The 14965-nt window shown below is 60.7% G+C and overlaps 1 protein-coding gene across 4 annotated transcripts in view; it reads left to right on the plus strand.

Moving 5' to 3' along the window:
* The window catches only part of CDH4 (cadherin 4), a 542734-nt gene that overhangs the window by 375137 nt on the left and 152632 nt on the right, over positions 1-14965 (plus strand). For all 4 annotated transcript variants that reach the window (XR_014137503.1, XM_081795373.1, XM_081795372.1 and 1 more), the window contains exon 3: positions 11504-11730. Coding sequence is in view for 3 of the 4 variants with exons in the window: in XM_081795373.1 (XP_081651499.1) it covers positions 11504-11730 (227 nt within the window). In the remaining variant the exon portion in view is untranslated. The remainder of the gene's footprint in view (positions 1-11503; positions 11731-14965) is intronic.

The following is a 14965-nucleotide window of genomic DNA, read 5'->3' on the forward strand; positions in this document are numbered from 1 at the left end:
GGGCCCCCCTCAGCCCCGGCCCTGCCACTCACTGGCCGTGGACCTCGGGGTCCAGTGAACCTCTGTGTTTCTGAGCTTCACTCCTGTGACACAGAAAATCCCAGGACTCATTACGGGTTTGTGAGGGTTCGGCGAGGTCACATGCTCCTGGCGCCTGGCAGGGACCTGAGTGAGTGAATGAACGAACGAATGAATATTCACAAAATGTTCCTTCGTGACAGTTCATGAAACGTTGCTTTCACGTGTTCAATAAAACATACCCTTCTTTTCTTAATAGTCAAAACATCACCACTGTTTCTCCACATGGGCTCCCAGAACCTTGGACCAGAAAGCAGAGGTCCAGACGGGGACAGCCACCCCTCCCGGGTTCTCGATGCACCCCCATTTCCTGGAGCTCACCCCCAACATTTGGGGCCATTAGGACGACTCCCACATCCCTGCCCGTGGAGATTTGGACCGAGCGGCCCCTCCTCCCTCCCTCCGATGACCCTGGGCAGAGCCCCTGCAACGGTCCTGGCCCTCGCTGGACAGAACACCTGTCCCCAGCCCTCCTGCCTAGCTGGGTACCACCAGCGGTCATAGCCATTAAGGTCGATGTCCTCTGGGGGGCCTCCTGTGGCGTGTTTTAACGGGGCCCGGTCGCGTCCCCTGCTTGGCTGGGGGTGGGGGGACCGGCCGACGTCACGTTCTGCTCAGGCCCCTGCGAGGGTGGGAGGGCCGCCTTGCTGGAGACGTCTCCACGCTCGTTCTGACGGGGCATCAGTGCGAGGTACTAATGAGGAGCTCAGACGGCTCCCCGGGAAAGCACTGAGGCATAAATAACCCCCCTGAGACCTTGAACCTTTCTCCGCCACCCCGTTTCGGCATCTCGAACACACCTGCGCCTTTGTTTTCTTGAACAGAGGACCGTTAATTAGTACCTGGACCTAGAGAACTCGCTGTCCGTGCGTGAGCTCAGGACCGTGCTGAGACTGGGTCCCCACGCGAGGGCCGCATGCACACCCTGCTGCCTCTCCCTAAAGTGCCTCCAGTTTCCACGCGGCACCAGAAATATGAAATAAGGTCGTCAAGAGTCCTTGAGGGCAATATGGAGCCTGGGGGCATGCTGGAGGACACAGGTCACTCGGACCAGGGCACACGTGCGTGGCCACTTTGGCTGGTTTTTCTCGGGCAGAAAGAATGTCCTAGAAGAGACACAGTCAGTGATGGCTGGGGCATGGCGTTCGGTTCATTACGAGGAAACCCAGCGGGAGAGGCAGGTTTTATGTTACCAGCCGTAAATGAAACGGCATGAGAGGCTCCAGTGTTTTGCTTCCAAATGGGATTTTTAACATTTCTGAGATGGCGTGTTTTCTCTGGAGAAGGTATGTCTAATGGATAGTGAATATCCATTTTTAATAGGTTTTTTTAAGCAGTTTTAGATTTACGGGAAAATAGAGCAGAAAGCTCGGAGGGTTCCCATCCACCCCTCTCCCCCACCCCGCACAGTGTCCCCCCTGATTCACACCTTGCGTTCGTGGGGGTGTCGTTATAGTGGGCGTGAGGCAGTGTTGATGGGTTATTGTTAACTGAAGCCCGTGGTTGAACCTGTACTTGCCGTGGGTTTGGACAAGTGCACAGTGCCACGAATCCACCCTCCGCACCGCCCTGGCAACCGCTGATCTGTTTACGGTCTCCTTATTTTGCCCCTTCCAGAACGCCGTGGAATCCGAGTCACACGGCGTGGTGCCTGTTCAGCTGGCTTCCTGCACCTTGTGATGTGTCTCCCCCTGGCTCCTTAGTTCATTGGATATTCATTTCCGAAGCTCCTGGAAATGGGATTTGTGCATTTATCCCCCAGCATCTCTCAAGCACCTGCTGGGCACCACGGCCCTGGAGGTCGCCGTGAGGAGTGCAGGCCCCGTGCCCAGCAGCCCGAGCTCGCAGGCTGGCGGCCGTGGCCGGAGCCAGACGAAGCAAGCAGGGTGGCCAGCTGTGGGGACACAAAGGACAGCCCCCCACAAGCTGCAGGGGAGGGGGGGGGACTGGGAGCGTGGCCAAGGCTGGGCGGGAGGGAGCATCCCCGCGTACGGCGTGGAGACACGTGGTATGTGTTGTGGGGAGAAACACGCCCGGGTGGCCGAGCCCCGGACGGCACGGAGCGGGACAGGTGGGGCAGCTCGGGTGGCCGATGGTGGAGACGCTTGCGCCACACAGGACCCCTGAGAGCACGCACCCCACTTCCCCCTACGAAGCTGGAGGCAGAGGCTTGTACACATTCTGTGCCCGGAGGAAGCTTGGCTGTTATTTTTCACGCTCAGACATGAATAACGCGCTGAGCCAGTTTAGAATGAATCAGCTCGGCTTTGCGTCGTCACGCTGCTGGTTTGGAGACGGGTCGGGAGGGCGGAGGGGCCCACGGTCTTCTGAGCAGGCGGAGGCTCCGGCTCTCGTCGGAACCCTACAAATGGAGCGGAGGGCGGGCGGCCCAGACGGGGCGGCAGGTGCAGGGGTCGAGCGTCACCCAGCTGGGGGCCTGCAGCTGTGACAGCCAAGGGCCAGGGAGGAAGGGTCGCACTTGGTTTGAAGGCACGTGAATTCAAAGTTTTTGTTTTTAAATAACGTTTCTGTTTGTATTTGAGAGAGAGAGAGAATGAGCGAGAGACAGAGAGAGAGAGACAAAGTGTGAGCGGGGGAGGAGCAGAGAGAGGGAGGCACAGAATCCAAAGCAGGGTCCAGGCTCCGAGCTTGTCAGCACAGAGCCCTACCCAGAGCTCGAACCCATGAACTGTGAGATCACGACCTGAGCCGAAGTCGGACGCTCAACCGACTGAGCCCCCCAGGCGCCCCTCACATCACTTTAAAGTTCAAAAGGCCCCATCGAAATTCCAACAGTGCTCATCTCATGGACGTGTCCTCCGAGGGGTGGGTTCTCCTGGTGCTCGTGAGGTCACAGGTGGCATCGTGGAGGGCAGCAGGGGACTCCCGGCACTAGGACATCTGCAGGGAGAGGGGCACGACCTAGCCCATGAACGCCTAGCTCACGTGTCCAGAACGTGTCCTCCCGGGTGACGTGCACCAGCCACCTGCACGGGGGGCCTGCCTGTCTCCCCACTTCCTCCCTCGCACAGTTCAGGGCTTGGCACGGGGCACCCGCTGTGGAGAAGGTCAGCAGGTTCACATGCACTTTGCTGCAAATGACACTTTTCCAATTTCTGTGAACGCATGGCTGCTTCGGGAATCTGGACGGGGCAAGATGGTGGCAGAGGACAAGACGACCGGCCGCGAGTCCCCGGACTCCGTCCTGGCCCCGAGGCACCCTCGCCAGGCTCCGGGACATCTGCGGGTGGCCACGTGCAGGCCGATTGCTCCCGGGCGTCAGCCCGGTGGGGCGCAGGCTTCCCGGACTGCAAGTGGTGGGCACACAGGTTCCACGACCCGGCCTCCCGCACCCCACAAACAGGAACCCCGCTTCTGCTGTGCACCGTGGTCGTGGGCCCGTGTCCAGCGGAAGGCCCCACGGAGGAAGGGGCATGTGCAGCATCGTGTCTGTGTTTAAAAACACGGGTCAGAAAACAGCCCGGAAGGACGTGCAAGGGTCCCGGTTGCCTGAGGTTTCGGCGAGGCCCCCGTGCGTTCGGAGGCCACAGGGGCAGCGGCAGACGTGAGGCCTGTGAGGCAGCCCCTTCTTAGCGGGGGTCCCGCTCGGGCACCGCCAACATGCATGACCCACATTAACAAAACCCACCAAACATCCCTCTGCTTTTTACTATCCCTGTGCCCCAGCAACTCTAAAGACGTCCGTGGGGGCAGACAGGTGCACGTCGCACGGCCTCTGTCCCTGGGAAGCCGCTGGAGAGCATGAAGCTCTGAGAGAGAGGGGTCAGCAGCTGAGATGAATCCGGGAAGACTCCCTGGAGGAGGCTCACGTGGCGGTGCAGGGTGTTCCGGGCAAGGGGAGCCTGTGTGCCAAGGCCCAGTGCTTGGAGCGTTTGGCCAGCAGGGAGGAGGTCCTCTGTCAGGGGCCGGGGGGCTGGTGGGGTGAGCACAGCCCTGGGCATCCGGCCGGCTGACCTCTGTGCCGCACCTGTGGGGCAGGGCTTTCACCTGGAGGAAGTGGTGGGAGCTGAGCCCCGAGTGGGGCTGGGGGTGACTGCTTGGCCATCCTCGCCGAGCCCTTAGCTGCAGCCTCAGCTCACATCCCTGAGGCAGGGGTCTCTGGGGGGGGGGGGGGGGGGCTCGCTGGGGAGAATCGGCAGGAGAAGAGGTATCCGTGGGGCCCTCGACACAGAGTGGCCCCCACCAGGGCCCCCGCTCACGACCTCCTCTCCAACCTTGATTTCCCCCCAAGTTCCTGTGGCCCCAGGCTGCCCTGACCTCCTCTGGCTCCCCAGCACCTGACCATAGAGGTGCAGTGAGTGTGGGATGGATAGATAGAGGGGGTATGGAGGGACGGAAGGATGGGTGGGTGGGTAGGCAGAGGGAAGGAGAGCAGGGAGGGAGGCAGGCAGGCCGACTCTATCGGGTGAAGTTATCCTCAGCACTGTCCCAGCTACGAGCTCGCCTCTGGCTCATTTGATCTCTCTCGGCTCACCTAACAAGAAGAAGAATCAAAAAGGCCGTCTCATCAGCACAACGCAGTTCTCCAGTGGAGGCACAGCCCACGGCCTCTCCGTAAATGTCAGGCGGGCGCCGCCGTAGAGGAGGCAGAACCGCGCGCCCTCGCCCGCGGTTCCCGGCGTGCCCCCCTCTTCCCACGGAGCAGCAATTAAAAGGGATGAGGGTAAAGGGTTAAACGTGGAGCCTCTCGAGGAGGGGCTGACGGGCTTCCTTTCACCGGCGCGTTTCCTGCATCAGCCGGGCGAGCGTGGCCGCACACGTCTGCTGCGAGCCAGCGGGGCCGGGGCCGGGGCGGGATGAGCCGTTCAAGTTTTTGCACCTCCCTGGAGAGATGAGAGAGGCGGCACACCGAGTGTCGGGGCGTCGATTAACGGAGCACTGAAAGTGCCCGGGGCCCGTGTGCAGAACAAGGGCATCTTGTAAGGGGGTCAGTAGGGCTCGCGGGGTCACTCGAATACACGAATGCGTTCTGAAACATAATTAACCGTCTTCCGGCACGTAGAGGCCACGTCGCATTACGGTGATGGCCCGGAGTAGTTCGTTTTTCTGGTGCGGACATTCTGTGGGTCGGTGACACTCCCAGGAAATTCTAGAAACACCTGGAGCCCTGAGCTCTCCCAGCATCGTGCAGGCATCCCACACGCGGACACACGCGGCTCACTCCTGTCTGTTTAGGCAGCGATGCCAGTGAGCTTCTGGAGCTCGAGCTCAGACGTGGCCTCCTTCGGGAAGCGTCCCTGAACCCCCGAGTGCCCTCCCTGCCCCTCACTTGGGACCCGGGTGTCTGCACTTTGTGTGCAGTTGTGACACCGTGCACAGTTCTCAGCACTCCTGCCCCCGGCACCCCCATGAGCACCCTGGTCTGTGCCTGGGGCCGAGAAGGTGAGAGCTGGGGCCAGGAAGGGGGAGGGCTGTGGGCGAGGGCCACATGCCTCGGGCTGGTCCTCAGGCCTCTGTGGGAGAAGGACGGGCCCCTCTAGGGAGGTCTTTCTCCATGGCAGTGCCGCAGCCAGGACCTGGGGACTCAGGGAGCCCCAGGAGCTGGTTTTCATTGACACAGAACTCATAGACCATAAATCTCACCATTTCACAGTGAACAGTGGCACTCAGGATGGTCACGGTGATGAGTGGCCGTCACGTCTAGGTAGTTCCAACACTTTCTACCGCCCCGAAAGAGACCCGGCACCCGTTAGCGGCCACTCCCGCCCTCCTCCCCCAGCCCCGGGCGCCACCAGTCTGCCTTCTGGCTCTGCGGGCAGCCCTCCGCGGGCAAGGCCAGTGGTCACGGTCCCCAGGTGGCCTCGTAGTCAGCAGGCTATTTAAGCTGGTCGCATGACCCATGAGAGGCCCCCTCGGGGGCCCCAGGACCAGGGTGGGGTGGGTCCTAAGGTCCCGTGGGGACGACCTCATTTCCCACCCCTGTGGCGCCTCCCTGCGCGGTGTCCCTGGTTCGTGTGTCCCCGCTGGAGGGACCCTCGCCCACAGTCCTTGCTCTTTCCCTCTTCCTTCGCTCCTTCTGTTCCTGGCTCTTGGCGTTCTTGTCCCAAGCAGGCGTGTCTGCAGTGGATGCTGGGGCCTTCTGCTCGGGGTCCTGTGATCCACTCTGTGGCTAAATTTTGAGGACATGCTTCTGAAGTCACAGTGGCGGATGCCTAGCTCAGTTCGCTGGGCCGTTTTTATGGCCAGAAAACACTATGACCCTGTCTTCACATTGGCCCCCAAAAGGGGTGTCTCGTCCACTCAGGACACTCCCTCAGCTCCAGAGGCTGCTGAGTGGCAGGCGGCCCTTCCTTCCTGGGGCAGAGCTCTACTGATCCTGTGTGGATTATGGAGGCGGGGCGGGGGGGGGGGGGGGGGTGTCCTAGTTCAGCCGACTCTGAGAGGCTTTGGGCATCCTTTGCAAGCACCTCCCTCAGCCTGTGCTGGTCTCTGCCCGCTTGTTTTCATTCCGGTCACCCTACAACAGCCCCTGCTACAGTCATGCTAGTTCTGGGGTCCTCGAGACCCCGCGCTGCCTCTGCCACAGGACCTTTGCACATATTGCCGGTGTGGCCTGCCCAAGCCTCACGGGAGCTGTCTCATCCCTCAAATCTTAGGAGAAGCATTCCCCGCCCCACCAAGTCTGGGTCAGGCTCTCCTTCTCCACCGGCATGCTTCCCTTGGGAGTGTTAACTTTCTGATGTAATGACTCGGTTCGTTTCTGACCCACCCCACACCCTAACCTCTACCTGGCAGCGACTGTGTTTGGCTTTGGTGCCTGTTGTATCTGTAAGGGAATTGTTTCTGGTACTAGAATGAGTGAGTGGGGTTACTGTCGCGAGCTCTGCGTGCGCAGAGCCACCTTTAGCGTGGGGCGGCGCCTTCCCATGGACCCGCGCGGGTCCTGGGAGGGTAGGGCAGGCAGGGGGGCCACGGAAACTCCACCAACCACTCAGACAGGCCCTCCGAGGGGGACCAGGACTGCAGATACTGACACTTCCACGGCACACGGGAACCTGCGTCCGTGACAGGTGGCCGGGCAGGTGCATCCCTGCCCTTTATGTGGACCGGCAGCGTCCCAGCGGGGGGACCACGAGCCCGGAGTGCCGATCGGACTCCGCTCTGCGTTGCCAACCTCCTGGCGAGGGGAGGGGAGCAGGGAGGCGGCCACAGCAATGAAATCCCTCAGGACACTCGGTGCGTTTTCTGGTGCTCAGCCCGCCCCCGGTGTCCAGCCAGGGGTCAGACGCAGCTGCCGCCGTCTAAGTGTTGACACGTCGGGAGCAGGGGGGACGCTGGCGGGCGGTGAACGCAGCAGCTCACGCTCTTCCCTGGGCCTCTTCCCGGGACAGAACATGGGCTTGAAGAGCAGATGCGTCCTGTCCAGGCCCCGCCTGCCTCCACAGCCAGACGCCAAGAGCTGCTGCGTCCACACCTCCGGCTGGGGAGGGGCAGCGGGGCCCCGGGTGTGGACGCAGATCCACGGGGTCAGAATCCCAAGTGCTGGCTGACCCCACCCATCCTGCTGGGCTCCCTTCGGCACCCTGGGGACCCCCGGCCTGGTCTGGGGCCCCCTTAGTGGCCCGCACAGCAGCCTGTTGCCTCAACCAGCCAAGCTGTCATTTTCTGGCCACCCGCGCACGAGCCTCCGCTCTGTTGTGCCCGGGTAGCCCCAGTGCCAGGCACCAGGAGGCCACGGATGTTTATGGGATGGGCGACCCTGCGTGTCCTTGGCTGAGAGCCTTTGCTCCCCTGGGCCACCGCGTAAGACAAGCGGGCACTTACCGGTCTGTCCTGTGCCTGGTGAGGCGCATCCCGGCCACAGCGGGGACAGAGCCAGATGCTCAGAGAGGCCGCTGCTTGTCAAGCGCAGACCTGAGTTCAGGCCCTTACCCCAGAGGGGCCCGGATGGGCGTGGCCGTGGCGGTGGCACACAGCCTCTCCGCAGCACACGTGGCACTGGTGATCTCTGGTGGCACAGGGTCGGCCAGGCACTCACCGGGGAAGATCCAGGGGCAGGCAGCCCGCCCGAGTCCTGCCCCCAGGGCCCACTCCCCGGCCTCCCCCGCCACGCTGGCTGTGCGGGCCAGGCTGCCACCGGGGGAGCCGGCCGTGGGGCCGTGGCTGTCTGTACTTAGATTATTGGTTTTCAAGTCTCTCAGGACTCCTGTCTCTTGTCAGGTTTGTTTAAAACTAATGGAAGTAATTAACAAGCCCTAGAGAGACCCGTGCAGCAGGTCGGGGCTGGAGGAGGACGATCCCGCGTCGCCGCCCAGGACAGGAGGACGCAGCTCCAGAGCAGGCCTCCTCCAGGGGTCCCAGGGGCTCCGGGAGGGGGGGGGACGCGCCCTTTCCCCAGGGGCGACTTTCCCCTCGCAGGTAGTGCTGGGCCGCCCGTCCCAGAGGGGCTGGTGCTGTAGACCCCTTCCCACCTGCAGATCCCAGGCCTCCCGGGGGCCTGGGGGGCCGCAGCCCCAGCGAGCAGGTGCAGGTACCACCCCAGCAGCACAGTTGGTGCTCAAGATACACACAGAGCCGGACTAGGAGGGTCTCCCTGGGGCGGCGTCCGGGAGCCCGCAGAGCCCATCTCCCCCTCCTGCCGCTTCGAGAAGGTGCGAAGCGTCTCCGGGCCTCAGTGTCCCCATCTGCAGAATGGGGACGATGCCGCCTGCCAGCCGTGCCTTCCTCTGGAGCGGGAGCGGCCGTGCCCAGCAGACCACCCGGCGTCCAGCTCAGGGGGCCCTTCCCAGGAAGCCCCGGCCTGAAGCAGGATGGACGTGCAACCCAAATCTACTCCGAGCAGGAGTTTCTCTGCGTTTGTTGGTTGTATCCACATCGAGGGAAACGTTTCTGACAGAATCTCCTGGGACTTTAAATTTTTTCTGGACTGACCCTGGCCGTTCCCCTCGCTGCCCGGGGCAGGGGCGGGGAGCGTTGTGGGGAGGCCTCGCCTCCCGTCATAGCGACTCTGTGCCCGCACTGTCCTCAGCCCCAGGGACACAGTGGGAAGCCAGGACAGCGGCCCTGCCCTCACATGCGTGGCCGTCCAGGTGGACACAGGCAAGAAGCACAAGGCTTCTCCCAGGCAGAACGGGGTGGTTCACTGCAAGGGGCAGTGGGCGAGGGCTGGCCCGGCCCTGGGGTCCAGCGCCTTCGGGGTGGGCGGGTGTGGGAGGACCCCGCCAGAAACCTGCGGCTTGGGTGTCTGTCCCCAGCCAGCCTGGAAACCCAGCCAGGGTGGAGGCCATTCTCAGACCCCCATGCTGGCCTGGCCTGCGCAGGAGCTCGCGGGCACAAGGCGCCAGGCAGCACCCTGAGCTGAGGGTCGACAGGAGAGATGCTCGGGGCCACGCGGAGCTGCCTCTCCAGAACCCTGACGTCTGGAGACCGAACCCCCTGCGGCTCCCGGCCCTGCGTGCCGGTGTCCGGGGGTTCCAGGCTGTGCCCCTTCCCACGTAAGCACCGTGGTCGTGGGGGCGACCCCTCCCAGAGGGCGAGCCAGGTGACGAATGGCTATAGCCAGCCTTCTCCGTGTGCCCAAAAGGGTGCCCAGGGAAAGGGACGCCCTCCCCAGGACCCACAGCACCGCTCTGTGGGGACTGGCCGGGGCCCTGTCAGAGCAGAAACACGTCTGCTTTTAACACCCACGAGCGTCGCGTGGCCGCCCGTGTGGGGCAGCCCTCCGTTTACCCCACGGGCTTGCTTGCTGGCAAGCTGCACAAGGTCACAGGGAGGGCCTCGCGTGGCCCCACCTGTGGTGTCCCAGAGGGTCCCCCGTCCGCTGGGGACACGCGCCGTCCGAAGGGCCCCTGGGGACAGCACTCTGCGTTTCCCGTTGGGGCCACACCAACTCTCCCTTGAGTTCACCCACACTCTCTGACGGTGTCGCCCTTCAGTCTTGAAGAAATGCCGACCCTCCGTCGCTGTCCAGTTCCGTTAGCGTTGCTGCAAATCTGCTTTCAGAGAACAAAGGGGCTTATTTATGTATTTTGTGCTAATCTCCCAACATTCCCAGGGCTGTCATGTGTATCCTTGTCAGTGACAATTGGGTGTCAGGAATGATTGACCCAGCCGAGTTTGCGGCTGATTTTAATTTGCTTGCGAATGGTAGCGTAAGAGCAGTCTGGAGTTTTCTTGTCATTTGGAATGAAATACCGCTATCCCCCCGTTGGGGGACATGTTTCGGGGAGCCACAAGCCACCCAAGCCCCCGACGCCCTCGCCTTCTGTGCCCCCCCCTCCCCGGGGCCCAAGCACACCCTCCCGCCCTCGGGCCAGACCGGGTGCAAACGCCTGGCTTCGTCCAGTTTGAAAACATCTTTATTCGCACCCCACAAGTGGGAGGTGTGGTGCCTGGGGGGACGTCTCAGGTGAAGCACGTGAGATGACGGAGCGAGTACGTTATGTATTCTTTCAAGGCAAAGCAACAATACAAGGTGAACGCAGGGGAGAAACGCGTTATCCACCGTAACCGTGAGATGCTTTTTTTAGTTTCTGGAATAAATAGTAATTAAATCACGTAAGCGGTGACAGTGAGATTGCTTAAAAAAGCACTTCTCCCGCCGTAACTGCTGAGAGACCCACATCTTTATAAATACTGCGTAACTTTATCCGTCGTTTCTGTCAGCAGAATGCGGCACTGGCTGCTGGCGCCTCGTAACTTACCTACCGTGGTGGCGGTGGCAGAAGCAGTCGTGTAAAAACAAACCACGCCGATGTGGTCCCAGCGAACGCACGGCTCCCGAGGTGCCTTTTCCCGCGCGGAGTTACGATGACCGGCAACGGAGTCACTAGGAGGGGCGGGCACCTCGGTGCCTGATTCGTGGTCGGGAAGCAAAGCCGCGCACGGGCCACAGCGTCAGCGTGCCGGCTGCTTCAGCCGCCGGGCGTCCGGGTGACCCGAAGGCCGCCGCCGGCCCCGGACCCGGCCCAGCCGCCCTGACAGAGCGCGCGGGGGTCGGGTGGGGTCCCTGAGGAAAGACACGCACCAGAGACCACAGCAGATCGCGGCCTCACTCAGAACACCGCTTTGGCCCACTCCTTCCCCAAACCCAGAGTCCTCGGGCTGAGGAAACGGACGCGTCGGGGCTCCGGAGGGTGCTGGGGGCACGAGGTTTGCAGGCAGTGAGTGGGGTCGGACGAGGGAGCGTTTGCGGGCAGAGCATCCCCGTGGCGCCTCTAACGGCCGGACTCGGGGTGGACTGAGACACGGTGACGGGGGAGGTGGTGTTTCTGAGGCCGGCCGCCCCTTCCCTGGGGGTAGAGAGAAAGCACGTTCCCTGAAGGTCAAGAAGTCGGTTTTAAATCATTGTTTTCCCCGTGTTGCGCATCAGGAGACCCGCTGCTGAGGTGCAGCCACGTGAGCGCCCGTGACGCCCCGCTGCGCACCGGGCTGGTCCTGACCCTGTCTTCCTTTCCGCTTGCAGTCTCGTTCAGCAGCTGTCTGGGGACCAAGGGGACCCAGTATGAGACCAACAGCGTGGACTTCAAAGTGAGGGCGGACGGGACGGTCTTTGCCACCCGGGAGCTGCGGATCCCCTCCGAGCAGGTGGCCTTCACCGTGACCGCGTGGGACGGCCAGACGGCCGAGCGATGGGACGCCGTGGTGCGGCTGTTGGTGGCCCAGCCCTCGTCTGCGCGCCCGGCACACAAGGTAAGATGTGGCCCCACGCGGGGCTTGGCGAGTGGCCTCCCTCCTCTCCTTGAGGTCACTGTGGCACAGCGTCTGCAGAGTCCCCTGAGCATGGGACACGCGGCCGGCTGTGTCTGCCCAAGAGGACCATCGGACGGCCGCCTTCCCGAGGGACGCTGGCCTCGCGGGCAGGCGCACAGGCCTGGTTTGATACATGGCTCTCGCCCTCCTGAAAGCCTTAAAAACAGAGGCCCCGCATTTCCGTGTCTCGCCGGGCGCCCCAAATTCTCCTGCCCGCGGCATTGGCCTCAGGCCTGGGGCTGCTGGGTGAGCGGGAAGTTCCAGCTTGCTTGGCCCCTGGGACAGGCCCGTGACACCCGGGCATCAGCCAGCAGAGGGAAACGTGGACCGAGACCCTCACAGCTAACAGGGCCCCCGAATTATCCTGATGCAGTCAATGTATGCGGCGGGTTAGCAGAAAAGAACATACCTTCAACTGCGTTCCCAGGCAGTCCCTCAGGAAAAGGCCCTGGGAAGCAGAGGGTTAAACCAAGTTGGTCAGATGCCTTTCTGTACATTTACCCAGAGCCCCAGGGGCAGGTGGTCTTCGAGCTTCCCAGGCCGGCTGATCAGGGAACCCTCTTCCTGGAACACCTTGCAAGACGGGTGTGCCAAGGAACCCACTTTGGGAAAACAGGGACCTGTGTGTTGTTTATCCTGCTTTTAAACAAACTGGAGGTGGTTTACGTTTCAAAAGAGAAAGCGGCAGGGCACCTGGGTGGTCTGTCGGTCAAGAGTCTGACTCGGTTCCAGCTCAGGTCGTGATCTCGTGGTCCGTGGGTTCGAGCCCCGCGTCGGGCTCTGTGCTGACGGCTCGGACCCTGGAGCCTGCTTCGGATTCTGTCTCCCTCTCTCTCTGCCCCTCCCCTGCTCGCCCTCTCTCTCGGTCTCTCTCAAAATAAATAAACTTAAAAGAGAGCGAGAGAGAAAGTGGTGACGGGGCAGATAGCTCTCCCTCCTCGGTGATGGGCTGATCCGCCTGGGAAGGAGGTCAGGTGCCCTCATGCCTCATGGGTATACTGAACCAGGCATGGAAACGAGTTTCTAACAAAGGCGCCCTAGAGACTCGCGAGCCTCGCCATGTGGATGCTACAGACCCCAAGACAGACGGACGTGGTTTTCCATTCTTTCCCGAGTGATGATGACAAAGTGCCGATGAGAAAAGAGTGAGCAAGGCGGGCCCCGGGGGGGCCCTTCCCTCTAGGCGAGGGGCTGGCAGGGTCAAGGTTCACGTCCCTGATCGCAGTGCAGAAACCCTGAGCCTGTGAGCAGAGGGTAGAGTTCCTCAAAGCCTGTGGAAGGCCTCAGATGAAAGGCGCTAATTGAAAACATAATGACACCTTTTGTTAGGCGTGTTAATGAAGCGATTTCTGATGCAATTAATCCCGATTCCTCTTGGAAGGTGATTGCAATTAGTCCCCGCCACTAGAGCCCCTCCGGCCCCACGTCAGGCCCACCCAACAAGCACACGGGGAATCCGTGTCCCAGGCTCAGACCATCCTAGGGAGTCCAGCTGCAAAGTGCTGTAGGGACAGCACCCCTGAGTGTGTGAAACGTGGCAGGCAGTGTCCCTGCGGCTCAGCCAACCCAGCCCTTCTCTATTTATTCCACGTCACCTGATGGCACCCCACTTCCTCTCACATTCAAACCAAGGGTACCTTGTCCTGACTTTTTAGGACCCTACCCAGGCCCTGCCCTAAGAGGTGGCCACTCCTCTGACCCTCAAAACGTCTGGAAGCAGGTGCTGTCACTGTCCCCACTTTACAGATAGGGACACAGAGCCGTGCAACCACAGTCCCTTTGCTGCATGGGAGAATTATGTTCCAGAAAGGAGTGCAAACTGGCTTCCTAGGCACAGCTGAGCTCAGCATCATAAGGAGCCTGGCTGCCCTGGGTTAAGGTTTAAATCAAGGCTCCTCTTACTGGCTGATGCTTTGGGACGAGTCACATGACCTCTGTGAGGTTTCCTACTCTGGAAAATGGGATAACAGTAGGGTTGTCATGAGTATTATGTGAGATAATGTGAGTTCATGCAGATTGCAGACTCTGGAGAGCCCCTGCCACAAGGACAGAGCTCATTGCTGTCATCAGCATGGCCCCATCCCCCAGAGTCCTGTGGTCCTGTGCCCATCACAGCCACTGGACCCTCCTCAGGGGGGTGCCCAGGGGCAGGGAGGAGGGTCTGTGCGAGACACTGAGTCACTTAGTTGGTAAGTCCCTACAGAGACCAATGCCAACCTTTGAATAAGGTCACCCTCTATACATGGATTAAGGTCATGCCGTGTGGCTGATGTCCCTCACCACCCGCAAGAAGCAAATGTAAATCTTCTCTGGTGAAAAGTATCTCAGTAAGCCTCAAATTATCCCCGTCTTCTCTTACACGCAATGTCTAGCGCTCGGCTAAAAGTCACTGGGCACCCGTGGGGACGGGACAAGGTGCACAAAAGTCAGATACAGAAGACAGTAATGACCCTTAATGGCTCCAGGTGACAGAGTGGCTCCAGGTAACGGAGTTATCAGACAGATATGATAATAACTGCACTCACTGTGTTCAAGCACATTGAAGACAAGCTTTTGACAGAGGATTAGAAGAATAAAAAAGAACTGAGCCGTTTGTGACTGAAAAATGTAACAAACGAAAGAAAGAGTTCAAAGAGTCCATCTTTCTGCAGATTAGACACAGCTGAAGAGAGGTTTAGTGAAGCAGAAAATATCAGAAGGAAGAGAGTAAACAGTAACGGGCATGGGAGAGGTAGCACGGAGTTCTGACATGTGCACGCTCGGAATACGAGGGGGGATAAAATGGAACAGGAGTAATATTTGAAAAGACAATGGCAGAAGATATTCCAAAAACTGACAGCAGACATCCACACGTCGACTCGAAGCCCCCTGACCTCTAAGCGGGGTAACACAAAGAAAATTGTGGGTTAGCACGGTCCCGGTCCATTCAAGCCTCTGTAAAGAAAGGGCGTAGACGGGGGAGCTCGTAAACAATGGAGATGTATCCCTCACAGTCCTGGAGGCTGGAGGTCTGCGATCAGAGTGGCTGCGTGCTCAGGTTCCCAGGAGGGCCCTCTCTTGGACTGCTTCTCCGGACATCTTGTATCCTCAGCTGGCAGCGAGCGGATAGAGGAAGCACCCTTGCTCATGACCTTTAGAAAGTCACTAATGGGCACTAATCCCATCACGGGGGCTC

This window comes from Panthera onca, chromosome A3 (assembly GCF_046562875.1).
Source record: "Panthera onca isolate mPanOnc1 chromosome A3, mPanOnc1 haplotype 2, whole genome shotgun sequence".
In the NCBI taxonomy this organism is placed as follows: domain Eukaryota; kingdom Metazoa; phylum Chordata; class Mammalia; order Carnivora; family Felidae; genus Panthera; species Panthera onca.